General features: G+C 51.8%; 3 protein-coding genes across 3 annotated transcripts; 1 reads left to right on the plus strand and 2 right to left on the minus strand.

Annotated features, from left to right (window-relative positions):
• Window positions 1–6,325: 6,325 nt before the first annotated feature.
• Window positions 6,326–8,587, plus strand: SLC16A11 (solute carrier family 16 member 11). Its single transcript, XM_007952311.2, has 5 exons — window positions 6,326–6,487; window positions 6,590–6,952; window positions 7,202–7,345; window positions 7,509–8,273; window positions 8,358–8,587. The coding sequence occupies exons 2-5, from the start codon at window positions 6,751–6,753 to the stop codon at window positions 8,585–8,587; spliced, it is 1,341 nt and encodes a 446-aa protein (XP_007950502.2). The 5' UTR covers window positions 6,326–6,487; window positions 6,590–6,750.
• Window positions 8,588–9,683: 1,096 nt separating this feature from the next.
• SLC16A13 (solute carrier family 16 member 13) lies at window positions 9,684–12,400 on the minus strand. The gene is made up of 4 exons (XM_007952312.1): window positions 12,202–12,400; window positions 11,926–12,069; window positions 11,009–11,746; window positions 9,684–9,886 (listed from the first exon to the last, which is right to left on the minus strand). Exons 1-4 carry the CDS (start codon window positions 12,398–12,400, stop codon window positions 9,684–9,686), a joined length of 1,284 nt encoding a protein of 427 aa, XP_007950503.1.
• A 5,022-nt stretch (window positions 12,401–17,422) lies between these two features.
• On the minus strand, window positions 17,423–21,641 carry BCL6B (BCL6B transcription repressor). Its single transcript, XM_007952313.2, has 8 exons — window positions 21,463–21,641; window positions 20,996–21,217; window positions 20,523–20,882; window positions 19,406–19,530; window positions 18,618–18,782; window positions 18,376–18,506; window positions 18,120–18,257; window positions 17,423–17,539 (listed from the first exon to the last, which is right to left on the minus strand). Exons 1-8 carry the CDS (start codon window positions 21,639–21,641, stop codon window positions 17,423–17,425), a joined length of 1,437 nt encoding a protein of 478 aa, XP_007950504.1.
• Window positions 21,642–22,662: the final 1,021 nt, after the last annotated feature.

Below are 22,662 nucleotides of genomic sequence, written 5' to 3' on the forward strand. Positions count from 1 at the left end.
TAGCTAAGACAGAAGCTGTCTATAAATATTTTGTAGGAATCAATGAATAAAATTTATTTTGATTCCTTTCTTCTCTTTTGCTTTTAGAGTTAAGATAGGTGGGCCAGCATTTTCTTATGAACTCTGGAAAATACTAAGAATATAAAGGAATCACAAAGCAAAAAAACAAACAACAACAGCAAAAAAACCCTACACAGAAATTTTCATTTAACCTTTTTATAGCCATTCACATTGTATAACCCAAGTGGTTCTACTGAGAACTCTTCAGACCAATGTGGAAGGCCTTAGAAGTAGCCAGGTGGGAAAATTGGAACTGCGCTGTAGGGTCTAGCCAGGTTCCTCTGAGTCACAACAACAGCAGCAATAAGAGCTAACACATGTCATGTTCCAGTCACTTATACATGTATACACAATGACTCATTCAATCTTCATAACAACCCTATTGGGCAGCTATCATCCTTGTTTGATGTGGAAACAGAGGCACAGAGAGGCTGAGTAACTCCCTTATAGTCATGCATTTAATAAGTAGCAGAGCTGGGATTCAAGCCCAGGCAGTCTAGCCAAGGAGTCCTTTCTCCCAACCTCTACACTGTATTACCGCTATTGCAAGACATGTATACCAACAAAACCAGTTGCTGTCAAATCAATTCTAATACATAATGACCCACTGTGGTGCAGTGAATTACTTGGTATGGCTTTTCTAGCCATAGTCTTTGTAATTCCCGCTGGATTACTGGGTGGGACCCTAGAAATAAGGTGTGTAGAATTCTAATGTTGGGATTGGTTAATTTTGTCACTCTGCTAGGCTTAAAATGAGCCTTCCCAGAGGCAAAAAGGGGGATCTCACTGCCATCAAGAGAGAAGAGCTGGAGGTCAAGGGGGACACATCCTTGAGCCCAAGACCCCTGTGCTGAACCTCCTTGGCTGAGAGATACCCAGCTGAGAGGAAGATGCTCGGCTGAGAGATGGTGGCAGTGGAGCCAAGAGGCAAGAGGTGGAGTGGCAGAATTCCTGGCCCACGGAGCGAGAAAGCTGTGTGTTCTTAGGCAGGAGGCTTGCTGGCACAGTGGGCTACATGTCGGTGTACCTATCGGCAGAGCTAAAAGAGCTTTGTAACACTTGCCCAAACCAGGCAGAGGCCAGGCTGAGAGGCTAAGGGCCAGAGAGGAACGCCTGGGGGCATACCAGAGGGGAAACTCCTGGTTGAAGAACTGTATCCTGGGTGCATTCCTGAACCTGAATTATAACCTGGTACTTCCCTAATAAACCCCATAATCATTGTCTGTGAGTTCTGTGTGGCCATTGCAATGAATTATTGAACCCAGAAGAGAAGTCTTGAGTGCCATGGGAAGGAAGCCTGGTGTCAGAATTAGTAAAAGGGTTGGAGGGTGGTGATGTGTCTGGCCTCACAGGAATAAGCGTTGGGCTATTGATGGCGACTCTGTTTCCCCCTTGTGAGGTTGGAGGAGGTCAGAAGGTGCTCCCTCCATGCCCCTTTTGCACCCACGTATGTCAAAGGAGAACTGTGCTCCACAGGATTTTCAATGGCTGTGTGGCCTTTCAAAAGTAGCTCACCAGGCCTTTCTTCCAAGGCACTTCAGGGTGGTTTTTAATCACCAATACCAAGTGCATAACCATCTGTATCACATATGAACTCCTTTCACAATAGCTATCAAGGTTGTGGTGCAGTGAATTTACTTAATACAGCCCTTCTAGCCATAGTCCTCGGTTTTGTGATATGTTGTAAATGGGAACTCTGGTGGCGTAGTGCCTAAGGCATTTGACTGCTGACCAGAAGGCTGGCTGTCCAAAGCCACCAGCCACTCCTCAGAAGGAAGATTGGGCAATCTACTTCTGTAGAGATACCACCTTGGAAACCCAAGGAGGGGTCACTATGAGTCGAATCGATTCCATAGCAGTGAGTTTGGTTTTTGGTTGGTATGCCTGTGGTTATGATCCCATTTTGGGGTGAGTGGAGTTGTCTGTTATGTTAATGAGGCAGGATTAGGGTGGGTTGCATCTCGAGTTACCACCTTATTGATTAAAGTCACTACCTTTACTCCATTTACCCTCTTATCCCAGTCACCGCCCTTTACACACTTGTACCACCTTGCTCAAGGAGAGTTCCCGTCAGGGTATGGTCTGCATCCAATACATACGAATCTGACAAAAGTCTCTCTCTCGCTCTTGATCCTCTCTCTTGCCTGTGATCCTGGTCATCATCTGACCTCCGGTTGGTGGGACTTGAGCCAGCAACCTACTGTGTGACCTGATCCGCCAGCTTCTGCAGCCTTGTGAACCAGTGACCTGATGTCTGATCTGTTGATTCGTGTTCATCAGCGCCTGCAACCATGTGAGTCAGGAGAGGCCGCCAGCCTGACACCCGACCCACGGATTTGGGACTTGCCAGCCTCCACAACTGCATGAGCCATTTCCTTAAAGGTGTGTGAGTTCTGTGGGATGTTGTAGTAAACTAAAGAACCCAGAGATAGGAGGGAGAGTGGTGAGGGGAGGAAGAATAGTTGATGTTAGAGATGACAGAGAGATAACAGCAGTTTAGAAAAGCTGGACATCTGGTACATTTTTAACCTCTGCCTCATAGGAACCAGCTTTGTGCTGATCCTTCTAAAAGAAATTATTCATGCAAAGGCTCTAAAGAATTGGCACCTCCCATTTTTCCTCTGTACTCATCTGCTCCGCTCCTGTCTAGCTCAGTTCTCTATGGACCAGCAAGTTCATGATCCTTGTAGACACCAGACTTTCTCCCACCTTAGGGATTTACACTTGCTGTGCCTTCTGCCTAAACTGTTCTTCCCAGAGCTCCTCAAGACTAGTTCCCTCCTCTTCTTCAGACTCTTGCTCAGATATCACCTTCCCAGTTAGACCTTTCTTGATCAGTTAAAAACTGATCCTATCCCACTTCCCTAGAAGTGGTATTTTTCTCCATAGCACTTATCACCATGTGACATGATATATATTTTACCATTTTGTTTATTATCTATCACCTACTAAACTGTGGGAGTTCTGGTAGCATAGTGCCTAAGGCATTTGACTGCCATCCAGAAGGCTGGCGGTTCAAACCCACCAGCCACTCCTTGGAAGGAAGACTGGGCAATCTACTTCTGTAGTGATACTGCCTCGGGAACCCAAGGAGGGGTCGCTATGAATCAGGTCCGACTCGATGGCACATACCAACAACACTAAACTGTAAGCTCTATAAGAGCAGGGCCTTTTTTTTTTTTTTTGTCTGTTCACTTCTGTAGACCTAGTATGTAGACACTCAATTATTGATTTTTTTAGAGGTGGGTCACTAGGCTTTTCTTCCAAGGTACTTCAAGGTGGACTTGAACCATCAACCTTTTGGTCAACAATTAAGTGCTTAACTGTTTGCATCACCCAGGGTCTCCAAAAGATGTGTTGTTGTTGTTGTTGTGTGCTGTCAAGTTGATTCAGACTCATAGTTACCCTATATGACAGAGTAGAACTGCCCCATAGAGTTTCCTAGGCTGTAATCTTTAGGGGAGCATATTACCCTTTTCTCCCTCAGAACTGCTGGTGGGTTAGAACCACCAACCTTTCAGTTAGCGGCCTAGAACTCAACAATTACAGCACTAGAGCTCCAATAAAAGATGTATAGTGATGATGATTTTGGCTAAGAATATAGGGAATGTGAGGTAGAAATGTGCCCTTTCACAGCCAGTCACTCCAGTCCCAGGCTCTGGGATACCCTTCTGGCTTCCTATGTATCCTTGAAAGGTACTCGGCATCATTTGGGACAACTCCCAGACCCAGAGGGACCAGTCTCTTCTTGCCCTATGTTACGGATTGAATTGTGTTTCCCAGAAATATGTGTTGTAAACCCTAACTCCATACCTGTGGATGTAATTATATTTGAGAATAGGGATATCTCTGTGATATTAATCACTCTTTGAGATTTAAAAAAAGGCAGAGTAGGCACAAAGAAAGCAGGAGTAAACAGGAAAGATAGATGCCATGTGGAGAGCTCCAAGGGATTCCAAGAAGAAGCTGAGACAAGAATTTTCCCCCAGAGCTGACACAGAGAGCCTTCCCTTGGGGTAGGGGCCCTGAACGCAGACTTCTAGCCTCTTAAAGTGTGAGAAAATGAATATATATTCTTTGCAACTACCCACTTGTGGTATTTCTGTTACAGCAAAACCAAAAACCAAACGCACCGCTGTCGAGTCGGATCCGACTCATAGAGGAGGTATCAATATGAAAGTAGATTGATTGCCCAACCTGCCTTCAGAGGAGTGGCTGGGCGGTTTGAACCGCCAGCCTTCTGGTTAGCAGCCAAATGCCTTAGGCACTAGGCCACAGTAGCACTAAGAAACTAAGACACCTGCACTTCTACTTCACCACCAACAGAGTCATCTGCATAGCCTCGCTCAGTTTGGAGCAAAGTCCTCTGCCAGCCTTCTCAGGAAGTGGCTCTCAGAATGGCATCTGGATGAGCTGAGAACCCGCTGCTCTCCCTGGTGCCCTTTCACAAATCGTATCCCTTGCTAGAGAAACCGGTGGGGCCACTTTCCTAGTTTGTATGTGGCAGGCCCTTAAGCCTTCATAGGCTTCTGTACCAATAAATCCTGGGTATTTCAAGTGGACAGCATGACATGTGCAGAAACCCAGGTGGGAACAAGCCTGGTGCTTCCCTGGAGCAAGAAACAACAACAACAACGGAGCTCTGATAGCATAGCGCCTAAGGCATTTGACTGCTAACCAGAAGGCTGGCAGTTCAAACCCACCAGCCACTCCTCAGAAAGAAGGTTGGGCAATCTACTTCCATAGTGATACTGCCTCTGAAACCCAAGGAGGGGTCCCTATGCAGGGGAAAAGCTAATGGCTGATGGGAAGGTCCAAGAAAGAGGAGGAAAGGTAGCTTGGGTCTACTTTAGATTGTGAAAGCCCTTATACACTAAGTAGAGAAACGTTTAATTTTCTCCAGTAGGCAGTGGGAACTATTGAAGGTTCTACTGTACCTTTTAGGCTTAGTTTCACCTCTTAAGCTGCTTTTAAAATACTTTCTCAATAATTAGGAAACACTGCCATCATGTGGCTATTAGTGATGCAGCTCCAAACTTGAGCTGCTGAATCATATGTTTAATAATTGAATCAAAGACCACAACTCTTGATTTAAATAGCTGAAGTAAAGCAATGTTAACCTGTTCAAAGAATACTTTTACTAAAGTTTTTCAAGAAATCAATATCTTGGTTCAATTTCCTTGATTCCTTACATTAAAAAAAAAAATTCTAGTTTAAATCTTGAATGATTCTGATAGCAAGGGTATTTTCTATCCCCAAACCAATCAAACCAAACCAGTTGGCCTGGAGTCGATTCCAACTCATAGTGACCCCTTTGTGTCAGAGTAGATCTATGTTCCATATGCTTGATTTCCCAGAAGGAGATCACCAGTAGATCACTCAGTAGATCTTCTGAGTCACCTCCAGGTGGACTCAAACCTCCAAGGTTTTGGGTAGCAGTCAAGTTCTTAACCATTTCCAGGTCCAGAGCCGCCTTCTCTATCCGCAAAACCCCTTACAATCATAAGTCCTGCAAAAACTCTGCCCATTGCAGGACAGTTTGCTATCAAGCTCTCTCCAGACCATTTCTCTCAACTATGGCAGAGTCAGTGCCAGTTCCAGATGTGTTCTGTGTGGTCCTGCAGTTGAACTGACCCAAATTCAAATATTTCTACCAGTTTTTAGCTGGGTGACTTTGGGCAAGTCACCTAACCTCTCTGGGCCTTACTTACTTCATCCTTAAAACAGGGATGACACCTTCATAGGGTTATTGTGAGGACGAAACGATAACAAATCTAAAAGATGCCATGAAAAAGAAATGTGCCAGGCACATCACACGTCCTTATAATGAGAGTGGTTCTTCCTCTTCCTTCGCTTCTGTTCTTGAGGGCATATTATTGTTGGTCATGGAGCAGGCACTCCATGGAGGTTTGTGTTATGGTATCTGAGATTTACTTGGTTCTCAGCAGCCTTCCCTGGGAATACAAATTCTTGACTCTCCAGCTGTAGGGCGCCACATCTATTTCCACGCCTTGCCTACAACCCCTGGCCCTGCGGGGCACAGCAGTGCACGCGTCCAGGTCTTGCTCACGTGCCCGCAGGTGCGTGGGCGTGGGCGTGGGCATGAGCGGGGCGGGGCGCCGCTCCCTTCCCGGGGGTAGGGTGTGTGTGTGGATAATTCAATCCCCGTGGGACTCAACTTCTCGCCTCACCCGCAGCTCCGCGGATTGGCTAACTGTCTCAGATCGCCTCCGCCCCTCCGTACCCCCCGCGTCCCCAGGTGGCTCAGGCCCCTGTGGTGATCTCTGTTTACCGAGAGATCCCGTTCAAGTTCGGCTCCTTCTCGGCCCTCGATCCCCTCCGGGGCCCCGCCCGCCCGGGAAGCGGGGTGACAACCTGGCAGAACCTTCTTCGCCCTTGCCCTCCCCCCACCGCCCAGAGAGGTCGGGTAAGGGGGAAAGGAGGTGTGGGGCAGGGGGCGTACCAGGCCCGGGGGATCCGGCTGACCCTCGCCTGGCACCTCGCGCACACCCAGCAGCGTCATCACCAGGCCTGGTTCTCGCTCCCCCGCCCCCGCACTGTCGACTCGGGGTGACGTGCCCACCCCGAGCTGGCAAGCAGAGGCTGAGCCTGAGGGATGCCAGGTCCCTAGCGGAGGCACAGACGAGAAGCTCTCGCTCACAGGTGTTTCCCCCACCCCTGCAGACGGCGATGACCCCCAAGCCGGCCGGACCCCCGGACGGAGGCTGGGGCTGGGTGGTTGCAGCCTCAACCTTCGCGGTGAATGGGCTTTCCTTCGGGATGTTACGCTCCCTGGGCCTCGCCCTCCCTGACTTCGCAGAGCACTTCGACCGAAGCGCTCAGGACACAGCGTGGGTCAGCGCGCTGGCCCTGGCCGTGCAGCAGGCAGCCAGTGAGGGGGGCCCCCAGGTGGGAGGCGGGAATGAGGGTGGGGAGGCCGTGGGGGTAGTACTGCGGGACTCGCCTGAAGACGAGACAACCTGACAAAGATCGACCAGCAACAGTAGTGGGTGTTGAAGGTCAAGGGGAGGAGCTACTAGACCGGGGGAGGAGCTTAGGCGAGACAATCAGCCAATGAAAAGGGTCGGGCCGAGTTTGGTGGTCCAGGGGCGTGTCTTCCATTGACTCCGCCTCCTTCTAGGCCCTGTGGGCAGCGCCCTGAGCACCCGCTGGGGGGCGCGCCCGGTGGTAATGGTTGGGGGCGTCCTCACCTTTCTCGGCTTCGTCCTCTCGGCTTTCGCCCGCAGTCTGCTGCACCTCTACCTCGCCCTGGGCCTCCTCGCTGGTGAGGGGTCGGGGGTGGGGGGCTTGCGGGGGGGTATGCCCGGATTCCTAAGAGGTGAAGGTGGGGGAGCGAACAGAGTGGGGGCCCGCTGCGGGGAGGAAGGCTGGGAATGCTGGGGCAGGCACCCCGTACTCTGCTCTCACCCGGTCCCATCCATTTGCAGGCTCTGGCTGGGCCCTGGTGTTCGCCCCTGCCCTGGGTACCCTTTCGCGTTACTTCTCGCGCCGTCGAGTCCTGGCGGTGGGGCTGGCGCTCACTGGCAACGGGGCCACCTCGCTGCTCCTGGCGCCCGCCTTGCAGCTCCTCCTTGACACTTTCGGCTGGCGAGGCGCTCTGCTCCTCCTTGGCGCCATCACTCTCCACCTCACCCCCTGTGGCGCCCTGCTGCGACCCCTGATCCTTCCAGGAGACCCTCCAGCTTCCTCTCACGGGCCCCTTGCGGCCCTCGGCCTGGGTCTCTTCACTCGCCCCGCTTTCTCGGTCTTTGCTCTGGGCACGGCCCTGGTGGGGGCCGGATATTTCGTCCCCTATGTACACTTGGCCCCCCATGCCTTAGACCGGGGTCTGGGAGGCTATGGGGCCGCGTTGGTAGTAGCGGTGGCTGCGGTGGGGGATGCAGGGGCCCGGCTGGTGTGCGGGTGGCTGGCGGACCGCGGCTGGGTGCCCCTCCCGCGGCTGCTGGCAGTGTTTGGAGCTCTGACAGGCCTGGGGCTGCTGGCAGTGGGACTGGTACCGGTGATGGGGATCGAGAGCAGGTGGGGTCCCCTGCTGACCGCAGCTGGGGCCTATGGGCTGAGCGCCGGAAGTTATGCCCCGCTTGTTTTCGGGGTGCTCCCGGGCCTAGTGGGCATCGGAGGTGTTGTGCAAGCCACTGGGCTGGTGATGATGCTGATGAGCCTCGGGGGGCTCCTAGGCCCTCCCCTGTCAGGTAAGGGCCTGAGCCAGCAGATCTACTCCTAACGTTCCTCGCCCCAAGGTCTGAGGGCTCTAAATTCTTTATCCTTCCTCTCAGGATTCTTAAGAGATGAAACGGGAGATTTCACCACTTCCTTCCTCGTGTGCGGCTCCTTCATCCTCTCCGGCAGCTTCATCTACATGGGGCTGCCCCGGGTGCTGCCTTCCTGTGGTCCAGCTTCACATCCAGCCACCCCGCCTGCTGAGATGGGGGAGCTGCTCCCCATTCCTCAGATGGCCCAGCTGTCCCCTAGAGGCCCTCACCCCAAGCTGGACACCACTTGTTGATTTTCTTGTTTGAGCCTTTCTCCCAATAAAGAATTTCTATTCTTTTCTTTTTTTTCCCTGTGAACTCCACTGTTAACCAATCTAGGGGCCTGGAAATATCCTACTTAAGATACCCAAAAGGTCTGGTTGAAAGGAACAGGATTCCACTAGGCCATGAGGGAGGGGAAGGTGTCTGACCATCCGGCCCACTGAATCTTCTTTCCCCAAACCCTAGTCATCATAATAGAGGATCTTTGAGAAGTTGTCTGCTAGTCAGCTTCAGTCTGTTGGAGGAGAGGAGGCGTGCTCATGAATGGTATCTGCCCCATCCTCATTTCCCCTCACCCCAGTATCCAGACCTTCCAAGCTAATTCTCTGCCTACACTTCAATCTCCTTCTACTGGCCCAAAGGGAATACATGAATCCCAGATTCAGCTCTTCTCCCTCCTTCCAAGCTTGTTGTTGTTGTTGTCTGCCGTCGAGTCGGCCCCGACTCATAGCCTTCTGGTGAGCAGTCAAGTGCCTTAGGCACTATGCTACCAGAGCTCCCCCTTCCAAGCTACCCCCCTATTATCCCTTAACTTCTTTCCTAAGTCACAGGAGATAATGGGAGATAGGTGAGTGGGAGGTCCAGAGGGTAGAGTTCAAGGTTCAAATGTCTGGCTACTCAGAGCTTCTGGATACCAGCCCCTCTCCTCTCCAGCCGTGACTCCATTTAGCCAAACCAAGGGGATGGCTCCCAGCTGTCCTTGAGGTTATGGTTATTATCCAGTTTTCTTACCAGGTTTATCCCAAAGGGACATTTCTGTCTTCCAAACATCTCAGTCTTTTGAGAACAAACTTAGAGGCAACGCTAGAGATCATATGTAAAACACGAGAAGCCTCTTGGCCTTTGATTTTCACAGTTGATTCACAACTTGGGGGGGGGCGGCAGGCTGAACTCTGGATCCTTTAGAACATGTTGGTGGAGCCAATTATTTACAAAATACAAAGGGTTGGCACACGTATCACTAGCTTGCTGTGAGGGAGGCAGATCAAGAGGCTTAAGGCACTGTGGTTCCAAGATGGGGCAGAAGACCTGGAACTCTCTCTGGACCTGACTACCCCTCACTGGAGTTCAGTTTTCTTCCAGACTCTCCCTGGGCAGGGGGACTTTGGTATCTAGAGCCTCTGTTACGGGGTCCTGGGGCGTGGAGGTAGATGATGAGAGGCAGGAGAAGAAGTTGGGCAGGGTCATGAGAACTCCACTCCCTGCAAGGAGGAAGGCCCCAGCCACCACAAAAGAAGCTGTGTAGTTGCCCGTCACATCCCGGAGGTAGCCTAGGCCCAAGAGAAAAAGAATACACATAGGTGATCTGTTCCCTGGAGTTAATGGCTAAGACATATGTTTAGGTGGAGATAAGAAAACAACTCTTAACTCACCCATCTTGGAAGAGTTGAATTTCACAGGTAGAATTGGATAGAGAAGTCTGTCTGTTTGTCTGTCTGTCTTATCTATCACAAGGGGCCTCAAAAAGTAATTTCAATCCCTTTCCTACTGTCGGGAGCTCTGGTGGCACAGGGCCTAAGGCATTTGACTGCTAACCAGAAGGCTGGTGGTTCAAAACCACCAGCCACTCCACAGAAGGAAAATTGGGCAATCTACTTCCGTAGAGATACTGCCTCGGAAACCCAAGGAGGGGTTGCTATGAGTCGGGTCCAACTGCATGGCAGTGTGTTGGGTAGGGTATACTGAAGGAGCTCTGGTGGCACAGTGCCTAAGGCATTTGACTGCTAACCAGAAGGCTGGTTGTTTAAACCTACCAGCCACTCCTCGGAAGGAAGATTGGGTAATCTACTTCCATAGTGATACTGCCTCGGAAACCCCAGGAGGGGTCGCTGTGAGTCAGATCTGACTCGACAGCAGTGGGTTAGGTTTTTTGGTTTGGTTTCCTGCTGTCAGAGGACCTCCAGACCAGCCAGTGAAGATCTGGGGACCCAGATGGAGTCAGCCACACCTGTGTCTGTCTTTCTGGTAACAATAGCCCTTCCACCTTCAGTTAATAGTTAAGAGGAAAATGTTAAGGATCTGAAGGTTCTGGCATCTTGAGCCTAGAGAACTTTGACCAGCTAGCCCAGACACCTGGACTAAGGCCCAATGGGCCAAGTGAAAGGGCACACTGACACGCTAAGTGTGGCCAGGTCAAGTTAGGTTCTCTAAAAATCCAAGCAGTAGGCACCCTACTAAGGGTTACTCTTAGCTTCCTGTGTCTTTTCACTCAATTTCCCAGCCCCAGGATTCTTTGCCCCATGGGTCCATTTCAGAGCTGTAATGAATGGCCATGCAGGTTGTACACTGTATAATACCAGGGGTGGTATTCATATATACTCTAATGTGAACAGTATCCCCTCCAATTTTGCAGCATGGTACCCTGGCCCACCAGGTAACCACATTCTCCTTACCTGACAGAGGAGCCCCCAGAAGCCCCCCGATGCTCTCTACCATCTGCACCAGTCCTAGGCCACAGTATATCCTTCCAGTTCCCACCAGTTCGGGCAGTATGGAGAAAGCCACTGGAGTCAGGGCTCCTGATGTGAAGCCGTAGCCCACAGCCAGAACCACCAGGGCTGTGGGCGCCTGAGCCGTGGGGAACAGGGCCAGTGATACCCCAGTCAGAGTGGTCCAGAACATCAGGGGTCGTGACACAGGCCCTGGGATTGCATCCCCCAGCCACCCGGAGGCCACACGCCCCACCAGATCAGAAATAGCAGCCACTGAGAGCAGGAAGGCAGCAGGCAGTGGGTCCCAATTCAGGTCCTGGAGATGGGCCACCAGGTGGACGTAGGGAATGAAGTAGCCAGTGTTGATCAGAGTGAGGGCAACAGTATAGCGGAGGAAGGGGCCGTGCTGGAGGAGGGAGATGAGTTGGGCCCTGGGGCCTCCCACAACAGGGTCCTCAGCCAGGGAGAGGGGGCGGAGGAGAGCACCACAGGCCAGCAGGTGGAGGGAGAGGGCAGATACCAGCAGGAGGGCCCCCCGCCAGGCATAGTGGCTGAGCAGCCACTGAAAGAGGGGGGCAAAGGCAAAGGAGGAGAGGCCCACGCCTGTCAGTGCTAGTCCTGTGGCCAGAGATCGACGGCGAGAGAAGTAACGGGACAGGCACGCCAGGGTTGGAGCGAAGGTCAAGGCCCAGCCAGAGCCTGCCAAAAAGGAAGAAATGAAGGTTGAGGGATTTAGGGGATTCCATGGCAGTGAGTTTGGTTTTTTAATACTTACCCTTGCTTCTTCCTAAACGTTTTGGCAGAAGCAGTCAGAATGTGAAAGTCTAGAGGCCAAAGATCCCAGACATTTAGTCACCTGCTCTTGCCCAGGGTCTCACCTGACAGCAGCCCAATACTCAGATACAGGTGAGTCAAGGAGGTAGCAAAGGAAGCTAGCAGCATCCCCAGGGCAGCCAAAATGCCCCCGGTCATCACCACCGGCCTGGGTCCGAACTTCGCGCTCAGGGCACTGCCTACTGGGCCTGGGAAAAAGGAAGGGGTACTGCGAGAAATCTCAGGCTTCCTTCCCCAGCATCCCCCCGTCCCCTTCCCGTCCTTGCATCCCCTCTCCCTTCCGAGGGACGCAGGACTCTGGACCCACGGGCAGCACTCACTTCCAAACTGCTGCACGGCAATTCCTATAGAGGCGATCCAGGAGACGCGCGCCGCCTGCTCCTCAAACGCCGCCACAAACTCCACGAAGAAGACGCCAAAGGAGCGGAGTACCCCGAACACCAGAGCCGACTGGAAGAACGCTGAGAGCACCACCATCCAACCCCAGCCCCCATCTGGGGGCTCAGCCCTGCGCACCATCTGGGCGGTAACAAAGCTGCCGCCTCTAAGATACCGGGCTCAGGACCCTCCACCTCTGCCCACCCACCCGGCCCGGCGGCTCAGGGCCGAGCGGGAAACCGGAGGCTGGCGGAGAGGAAGGCAGTAATGTGGGCGTGAAAGCTGCAGGGGAGCGGCGACAGGCGCCTGCGCCTTTCCCCAAGAGGGGCGCTACAGGAGAGGAGACCTGGTTAGAGCCTGCCCTGCTGCAAGCGCTGGGGGCGTGGCTTTGCTGGCAGGGACTGGAGAGCAGAGGCCTGGACCCAGCAGGTCGGGGCGGGGCCAAGTTTGGGTCTGAGAGCAGGGGGGCGGGACTTGGTTTGGGCCACACCCCTAGGGCACTCCAGTCTCCCTTCGGATTATCAGTTTTTTCGTTTGGATTGTCAGCACCTGCCTCATCCCAGCCAACATCCTGGTTTACAGTTTACCAATGAGATCGCGGGACCCCTGAGCAGGGGGTGGGGCCAGAGGGTAGGGCGGGGTTTGGGGGGGGTGCCTTGCGTTGGACAGGGTGAGTAGAGCGCATGCGTAAAGGGGGCATTAGAGGCCAATTAGATAAAGACCAACGTCACGCAGGGACCTACTAGGGGATGCTTCCGCTTCAGTCGTTTATCGTGCAGGCCAATTTGTCCAGATTTCGGTACCAAGACCGTCATGTAAACAGTCAGTGGGCGATGGGCGGGTGAGGGGACTGAGGTTCAGGACTGGAAAGTGTTCAGTTGCTTAATGAGGAGCCTAGGAGTTGCAAGTCGTTGAGGGGGGTTGTGTGTTAGGAAATGAGACTTAAACGACGTTCCAGGCAGAGCTCCTGAGGCCACTAACGCACCTCTTACAATCTAGACATCTAGATCCCTGAGTCGCTGAGGAGTTCAAAGGACAAGGGAAGAGTGAAGGGGAAGGGGCTGGAGGCCTCCTGGTGGGAATTCTGTTCCCTGCAACAGGAAACCTGCAGGTCACAGAGACCGAAAATAGCTGACAGGAAGGGCGATCAAGAGTTCATCGAGCCCTCCCTACACCACTGCCTTCCTCATTGGGGCTGGAACCTTTTCCTCTGCCCTCTAGTAACAGTAACTTCCTAACCACATTTTTTTTTTTTTTTAATTTCATGGTGAAAAAGGCTAGAGACAACCTATGGCCCTGGCCACTGAAGCAGTCTTCCTACTCTCCCAGTACCCAAAACCAACCAAAAAACGAAACTCACTGCTGTCCAGTTGATTTGACTCACAGGCAATGCCTCCTTGGGTGTCCGAGGTGATGTCACTACAAAAGTAGGTTGCCCAGTCTTCCAAGGAGTGGCTGGTGGGTTTGAACTACCAGCCTTCTGGTTAGCAGTCAAATGCCTTATGCACTACGCCACCAGAGCTCCCCTCAGTACCCAGGCCCCTAGCAAATGCATCCCAGTTCCTCTACTATATAGTAATAATGGGTGTGGGCTTCTTCATGGTAATTCATGCTCCTCAGGACCTGGAAGCCTTGGGCTCAAGGGTTCATATTCAGACCAGTGGTGAGAGAGGCACAACAGAAAGAAGAGAGGAGGGAAAGTATAAAGCTTTTTTTAAAAAGCAGCCTGAGCCTTAGCATTTTGTATATGAAAAATAAAAATAATCATACCCTATTTCTTTTTATATGTATTTTTTTTAAGTAGATCAAAATTTTGGCTAGTGGTTAATGTGCCAAAAATGCAGAAATAGGTATGGCCACATAATAAGAGTGGCTAAGACCTTATTTAGAGTCAATTCACACTTGGGTTTCCTTATGTTGTTGTTAGGGGGTAGCTGAATTAGAAACTCATGCACTAAAATGCTTAGTTTAGGGCCTGGCATAAAGCAGGGGATTAAATAATACTAGCTTTTATAAAACAAATTTTTTTTTTACATGTTCAACAGGGGATTAACTGTAGTAGGGGGTGAAGGAAGATAGGTTTTAGTAATTTCCCTTCTTTCTCCTTGCTTTTTTGGTTGTTTATAAATCGAAACTAGGCCATGGGTTTTCAGACACTGTGTTACCTGACTTATCTCATGGATAAGGAATTTAAGGTTGGGCAATCCTACTTCCGTAATGATACTGCCTCGGAAACCCAAGGAGGGGTCGCTATGAGTCGGGGGGCGACTCAAGGGCAAATAACAACAACAACAAGGAATTTAAACAAGGTAACCTGTCAGAATTAGTGAGCCTCTATCCTCTGCCAGGGGCTGGAACAGATCTGTGCACCTAGGACACACACCAAAACCAAAACCAAACCCCACTGCCACTGAGTTGATTGTGACTCACAGTGGCCCTACTGGACAGAGCAGAACTGCCCCATTGGGTTTCCAAGTCTGTAAAGAGCAGACTGCCTCATCTTTCTCCACAAAGCAGCTGGTAGGTTTGAACTGCTGACCTTCTGGTTAGTAGTCCAGTGCTTTAACCACTGTGCCGCCAGAGCGCCACAGGACACACACAGGATAGGGAAAGAGCGGGAGAGGAACATGCACTGGGCACTGGATAGATACCAATACACCATTGCTGGGAGGGTGGAGTTGGCATATTTTCTCTAAATATACAGCCATCTCACTGCCCCCTTCAGCTCCTGTTTTCCTCACAGGACCCAAGTCCTATCTAGTTCCCCAACTTCATCCTACTCCTTGTTGGTGGTGAGGACCCAAGCATTAAGATTCCCAGCACAGACTCATCCCCCAGCTTCTTGGTATTATTATTGGTGAGTTTCTGCTTTCTCCTTGAGCTGCCACACCTCAAGCAGGAAGTGACTTCAGAGAAGCAGGATGCAGGTGGCTCCGGAGAAACTTCATGAAGTCACAGGTCCCTATACAATGAGCCGGAAGGCAAGGGTGGGGAAGGGGAGAGCAAGGGCCATTTAAAATGCCTGATGAGATGGAATGGTAAAGTAGGCATAGAATCCAAGATAATATCCAGGAGGCAAGAAACCTCCCCCACAAGCCCCCAGCTTCCCCATAAGCAAGAACCCAGAACACACCAGACAACATTGAGAGGTTTCTTTATTCCAAGAATCTGATCTTGCACGATCTAACATCTTGACTGTGGTCCTTCATCCCCCAGGCATTCTCCACCTGCCCATCCAATCTACTAAGTAAAAACCATAGTTCCTTCTCACATCTCTTGGCTTTCCCTCCCTCCTTCTCCAATTCTGCAATGGGGAGATGAGGGAAAGAGGAAGAAGAGTAACTTTTTAACTAGTCCCTAAGTGACACTCACTGGTACTGACCTATCTTGAGGAAGCGCCACCCTGCAAATTAAAAAGTGCTCCTTACTGCCCCGCCCCCACAACCATGCCCCGTTATCGAATGAGCCCCAGAGCAACAAGGTACAGGACTGTAAATCAAGGAGTATCACCTAACATTCAAAATACTCTACCCAACCAAGAGGCAACCCCACTCCTAACTTCCTACCTACTTGGCTTACACCAGAAACTGCCCCCCTCAACCAACCTCTCAATCCTACTGTGATACCTATTAACCAGAAGGGGCCTTTGGCCTCTCAGTCAATCAATCATAAGAAACCTTTTAAATGTTTAATCCCATCAATAATAATCATAATCTCCAGCAATCCCAGAATGGAACTCAGCCCCTTTCTGCTCCCTGTGGAAGGTTCTAGCACATTCACTGGTTCCAGACAGGAATGCAGTGCCAGAAAGACTGGATCACAGACCCAGCTTTTCTAAGTTGAGGAAGTGACCATGCACTTGTGACTTCTAGAGGCAAAGGAGAAGTTTCTGCAATCTGTACATTTGCCAGATAATATTTAAAAAAAAAAAAAAATCTGTGCAAGGAAGAAGGGGCCCATCTCAGGCAGAGAAGAAGCCCAAGGAACATTCAAAATCCAGATGCCTCTTCTGTAAAGAATGCGTGTGTCTCAGATTTAGTCAAGGTAGAGTTTCGTAATTCTCCCCTAGGTCATAACATAACATTCTTAGAGGCTGGCAGAATCAGAAGTCACATCACTTCTGATCAAGAATTTCAGATTTCTCTCCCATGGAAGGATCAATCTGGTGCCAAGAACAGGCTCCCCCTGGGAGGATTATGGGCCCAACTCAAGCCCCTGGGTCAGGTCTATCATGACAGATCTTGTATCTAGAATCCTAGACTTATATCTAGAATGCCAGTGAAGCCAGACCCAGGTGACCAGACCAGTAGAATAGGTTCTTGATCACCCTTCAGGAAAGACTACCAATCTCCATAGGTACAGCCTCTAGGAGGCATTTACTACTTCCATTTCAGGCTCACCATAAATGTTCCTGTCACTCTTGAAGAACAGAGGAAAGTCTAGATGCAGTTCTAGCCTGCTAGAGAATTTACAATATCCAAAATACCAGAGAGGGTTCCTGACCCAATTCTCACAATCCCATGTCCCCAGCCCTGCCCTAGAGCAAATGAAAGGTTCCAGACCTAGAAATGGAGGGGCAGAACACAGGAACTCCTTTCTCCACTTTAAACAAATTAACAAGCACACAAAGAGAAACAACAATTCTAAAGGTAAAAGTTATGACAATAATAATACAAAACACTCAAGCCAAAGGAGAGAGCCAAATGCTAATCTCTGCCAGCAGAGCCGTGACCTCACGTTCTGTGCTTTGGGTCACTTTTGACCATATTTGTGGAAAGGGAGGTGGGAAATGCAATAGAATGAAGGCCTTGGTGCTTCCCAAAGGCCTCAATAAATTATATTTACACACAAACTGAATGAGATAGGGGTGTGGGTTGAGGACTGTTCCCCTAAGGCAACCAGGCCTACAGTCTCTCCCCTTCCCTAGCTTACTCTCTCCTCAGACAATTTTCCTTGTGGGGAAGAGGTTTTGACCAGCAAAACAGAAGCAGGTCTAGCCGGGACCTGCCACCCCAGCTCTTCCCAGTGAGAATCAAGGTGGTGGCAGTTTCTGATGCCATTAGGGCCTTGCACACTCCCATGCCCACGTGTGACCTGGAAGAAGCCAGGCCCAAGCCCACAGCATCCTGGCTCCCAGGAGAGTGGGGCCTGGGCCCGCCTCAGCTAGGGCCCCCCCAGAAGGTGGTAGTGCACTTTGGTGTTGGTGTCAGCTCCGTGTTTTTGGCGCAGATGCAGCCTCAGTTGACTCTTGTGCCGGAAATGCAGGCTACAGGGGTCGCACTGTGGGAGAACGGAGGGTCAGGTCACTCCTTATCCACAAGCTCTTTGTTCTTGAGCAAGGGGAAACCGTCCCACTCTAAGCCAATAAGAAGCTGTTTGGCTTCTTATTTATACCATCCCCAGGGGTGGTATAGGAGATAGACCCCCCCACCTCCTTTAGCAAAGGTTTTCTTACTTACTAGCCTTCCCTCCCCCTACACCACCACCAAGAAGTCCCTGGGTGGTACAGTTAAAGGCCTGACTACCTATGGAAAGGCTGTCAGTTCAAACCTACCCAGAAGTACCTTGGAAGAAAGACCTGGCAACCTGCTTAAGGTCACAGCCTTGAAAATGCTACAGAGCACTGTTCTACTCTACACCCATGGGATCACCATGAGTTGGAATCCACTCCACAGGAACTGGTTTTTGTTTGTTTAGCCCCTCTAGAGGAAAATACCTTTGTCTTATCCAGGAGCATAATTTCTCTACCTGCTCTTTCTTACCCCCATCTCCGCTCCCAACAAACACAGACTCCCCCAGCTCCAGCTTTTGAGCCCCACCCCTGGCTAACAGAAGGCCATTGGCCAGACCAGCTACCCACGTGGTAAGGCTTCTCTCCAGTGTGGATGCGAACATGGCTCTTGAGGGTTTGTAGGTGGCGGAAGCGGGTCCCGCACGTGGGGCAAGGATAGGGTTTCTCCCCAGTGTGGATCAGCACGTGCGCGCGCAGATGCGCTACCTGTGTTGGGGAGAGACCTCAGATAACACTTCTGGGAGGGACGGAACCCTTCCGGTTATGGCCCACCCTACCCTCCTGCAGGTTTGCCTCTGAAGTCGCTCCTAGGCTGGCGCCGTACCTGGACAAAGCGCGAGCCACACGTCTCACACTTATAGGGCTTCTCTCCCGAATGGATGCGGCTGTGGGTCTTCAGGTTCGCGGGCCGATTAAAGCGGGCTCCGCAGATGGAGCAGTGGTAGGGCTTCTCTCCTGGGGGCAGGGGGGAAGGGAAGTCAGGGACTCTGCCTGGCGTCACTTGTGATTAAAAAAAAAAAAAAAAAAAAAAGGCCACAGGGTCCTTTCCTCCGTGCTTGCTGCTACCTGTATGCACCGTGCGGTGACTGGCGAGGTTGCCCTTGTAGCGGAAGGCAGAGCGGCAGAGCTGACACTTGTAGGGCTTGTCCTCCTCCCCAGCAGCCATGGGGTCCAGCCCCGATGAGCACCCTGCCATAGCCTCACAATTCTGGCAGCTGAAAATATCACTTCCTGGGCAGAGAGGTGGGTAATGACAGGTTATTTACTGAGGGCTTCCTAGGTACCAGTGAATGCTCAAGCAACACGTTGGTAGATGTTCTTTTTCCCCATTTACAGTTAAGGCTTCCAGGGCTCATGTAACTTGCCCAAGGCCACATGGTGAGGAAGATGATGAGCTTAGATCTGACTCCACATCTGTCTGACTCCAGAAAACCATGCTAATCGCCTCTCCGATAGTGGTCAGTGGAGGCCTCTACTGGTGGGTGGAGCTTTTTGTTTTTCTCTCTTCTCTTGCACCATGCTGAATGACACAGCCTGCCAGAGAGGCCCAGCCAGACCCTGGGAAGATCACTCAGTGCTGGATGGGGATAGGCCAGAAATTCCCCAGCTTTGCTGCTCAATGGAATTACTTGAGGATCTTTAGTGATACTAATACCTGGCTCCCATATTCAGATAATCTTATCTATGGGATGTGGCCCGGGCATCACGATTTTTAAAAGCTCCCCAGGTGATTCTAACTTGCAGAAAAGTTTAGGAACCATTGCAACAGGCCTTTTCAGAGGCATTTTGGCTCAAAGTAGCTGGAGAAGTCACAGGAGAAAAGTCAAGAAAGAAAGGGAAGAGGGGGCTCTCACCAGGTGGTGGACGAGCCTGCTCAGAGGGTGATCCAGTGGTCTCTTGAGCCTGGGGTGTGAGGAGATGGGAGGTACTGGCTGGAGTCCCACATTTGAACTGTAAGGTGGCAGCAATTGGTGAGAGCCTAGCAGATGGCAAGGACCAGAGAAAAAGGTTAGGAGAGATTGTATGAAGGGAGGTTCTCCCTGAAGAATTCGGAGCCAAAGGCCCAGTCTCTGGAGGTGAGCTAATATTGGCTAATGAGCCATACCCAATTGTGCTGCTAAAGTCCAAACGATTGAGTAAGCCTGGTCTCACTCCCCAGAGTGGGCTACAGTTGCCCTGGAGTCAATTCGGACTCACAGAGACCCCATGTGGGTCAGAGGAGAACCGTGCTCCCTAGGGTCTTCAGTGGCTGATTTTTCAGAAGGAGATCTCCAGGCCTTCATCCGAGGTGCCTCAGGGTGACCTTGAACCTCCGACTTTTCAGCCAAATATGTTAACCAGGGGTGGCAAAGGAGACTAGCATCTCTGAAAACCCACCCCTTATCTCCCTGCCTCCTGACAACACAGACCCAATGGCTCTACCGCCTAATTGAGGCCTAAAAGATCCAAAAAACAAACCCACTGCCGACCGGGTTTGCTGGTCTGATAGAGCCTGGTGGAACCACTGAGACTATGGGCCCTAGCTGCCCTTCAGGTCTGGAATTGAAACACCTGTGGCCTCCAGCCAAAGAAAAAACAGGCATATAGCTGAACATTTACTTGAGGTAGATACACTCCTTGGGGAGAACAATCATGGGAGAAAGAAGGGCTGTTTATGCAACAGGGAGACAGTTCAGGGGGCGGGAGTGCATGGAGGGATGGACCCAGGGAAGAGGTAACTGTCGGGAGGAAGTGGGAGGGGAGCTGTTGCATTGGGGTAAACGGTAGTCAATGTCATGAGACAAAGTGTATGTGAACTGCTGTACGGAAAGTGAATTTGCTCTGTAAACTTTCACCCAAATCACAATTAAAAAGAAAAAAAAAAACGAACCCACTGCTATCGAGTTGATTCTGACTCATGGTGACATTTTAGGGCAGAGTAGAACTGCTCCACTGGGTTTCTAAAAAAATTCTCTGTCTCAGATTCTGTACCTGCTCTGGGGACCAGGAATGGCTCCTTCTTCACTGTTGCTGCTGCTGCTGCTACTACTGGAAGCCTCATCTCCACTGGGGAGTCTGGCTTGGGAGCAAGGTTGACCAGAACTCTTCTCTCCTGCCAGGCTCCCTGCTTGAGAGGCCTGAGAGTTTAGCACAATGAACTTGTACTTTTTCCAGTTGCAGGCCTTGGGATCTGGGCTGGCAGGACTAGGGGAACCTTGACTGCAGCTGCGAGATTCAGTAGGCGGGTCTGGGTGCCCTTCAGAGCGCCTGGGACTGCCTGGTGGAGGGGCCGTTGGAGGTGTGGGGGGTTCTGCCTCCAGGGGTCGCAGGGAGATGCCCAGAGGTTCATAGCTGGGAAAAGTGAGATGGACATTAGTGCTACTGGCTAGCTAGCCTTGACCTCTCCCCTTGTTACTTTGGACATCACCTCACCCACGCTGACCACTGAGAAAGAGCTCCCTCACCTGGCCTGGATGAAGCGGTGGCATGCCTGGACCACATGTTCCATCTGCAAGTAGGTGGCAGCTGCAAGTACAGCTGGGGCCGTGGCTGGAGATAGGCGCAAACGTGAAGTGTACATGAAGTCCAGAAGAGGAGCAAAGCCCCCAGCTTCAGGGCCCCCAGGCAGGGAGAGTACATCAACTCCCACTCCTGCACGGCCCCGGAAAATTGAATAGAAGAAGCCACTGGAAAGAGGGCAGATAGATCGTGTTGAGCGAAGAGAGGGAGATTGACTCCACTGTGAAAAAGCCACACCTCTAGAAGCCCCGCCTCCCCCACTATCACTCCGCCCCAATTCCGGGAAGCTCCGCCTCATGCTCTTCGAGGTTTAGCTTCGAATCCCTGCCCAATGGCCTTATGGCTCCGCCCCCTCCCCGTATGGCCCCGCCCCACCCCATGATCCCCACCCCAAGAGCCCTACCCCTCGAACCTGCAGGCGATCAGAACCGCCTTGTGTGCTCGGAGAGGTTGCCCGCCAACCAGCAGCGTGACGTCAGTGAGTATCCCGCGCAGGCGCAGCTCATTCAGATTGCCGAGTACGTCGGAGGAGTGGCGAGTGAACTCTCGGACGTAGCCCAGCGCTCCCTGTGGAGCTGCGGTGGAACCCATAGCGATGCCGGCCTGAAGGTGCCATGGAAAGGGATCAGGGATCCAGGCAGTCCTAACTCGGAAGACTGGATGCCTTCCCGTCCTCAGTTTGCCTTTTCCTCCTAGGATGTAGCTAGTGCCCCGGCCCCCGGTCCACGCACCCTCCATTCATCTTTTTCATTCTGCCTTCAGCTCCACTGTCGCTCCTCTCCTTCCTCCAGATCCCACAGCACTCGGGGCGGTTGAAGCTTCTAAGGCGTCGAGGGAGAGCATAGGGCACCCGGCGCGCAGCGCCCTTTATTTCACTCCCTTCTGCTTCCCTGCGCGTCTGCGTCTCGATACCTCGCTTCTCATCTGCCCTGAGACCCTAGACGACCTGCAGTGCACACCTCCAGTCCCAGTCGAAGCTCCTAGCCCCAAACTGCCTTATTCTGCTACTCCTATCTGGTCCCCCATCTCTATTTTAGCCCAGTTCTTGAGACTCAGTCTTGCTACCATTCCCAAGCTCCAACCCCTCTTTGGGGACCCGGGAGTCCAGTTCCCCAGTCTCCCATTCTTACCCCCGGCCTGCAGGGGCTGCGGCTTCTCTCCTCAAGGGGGCGGGGTCTCTCTCCCCTCTTGGCCCCCGCGCCTTTATCAGGCCGGGATGGCGGGGGCGGGGGTGGAGGTGGGGTGACCACTGGGCTCTGTATCCTTCCTTCCTCCCTCGCTCTCCAGATGGCAAGCTCAGGGCGGGGTCTCCGGCTGGAAGGCGGGACCTCAGAAACGCCGAGTGGTCCTAACTGGAAAGTAGGGGGTCTGGGGTCACTGGAAGTGAAACTGAGGGTGGAGATGATGGAACTGGGAAGGAAGCTGGGAACGTCGAGGTTGGAAATAGGAGTGACGGGCCATTGGAGGGCCTGGGACAGAGAAAGTTGGTGTGATGGCTTTTGGGAGAAGATACTAGGAGCCTGTTGCAGAAGAAAGTGAATACAGAAAAACTGTCCAGTGCACGGTGTTAAGGAAAAACAGGGGGAGTCCAAGGCACCAGGTTAGGGAGTAG

Source organism: Orycteropus afer, unplaced genomic scaffold (assembly GCF_000298275.1).
Source record: "Orycteropus afer afer isolate SDZICR_OR568_19922 unplaced genomic scaffold, OryAfe1.0 scaffold00330, whole genome shotgun sequence".
NCBI classification, from domain to species: Eukaryota; Metazoa; Chordata; class Mammalia; order Tubulidentata; family Orycteropodidae; genus Orycteropus; species Orycteropus afer.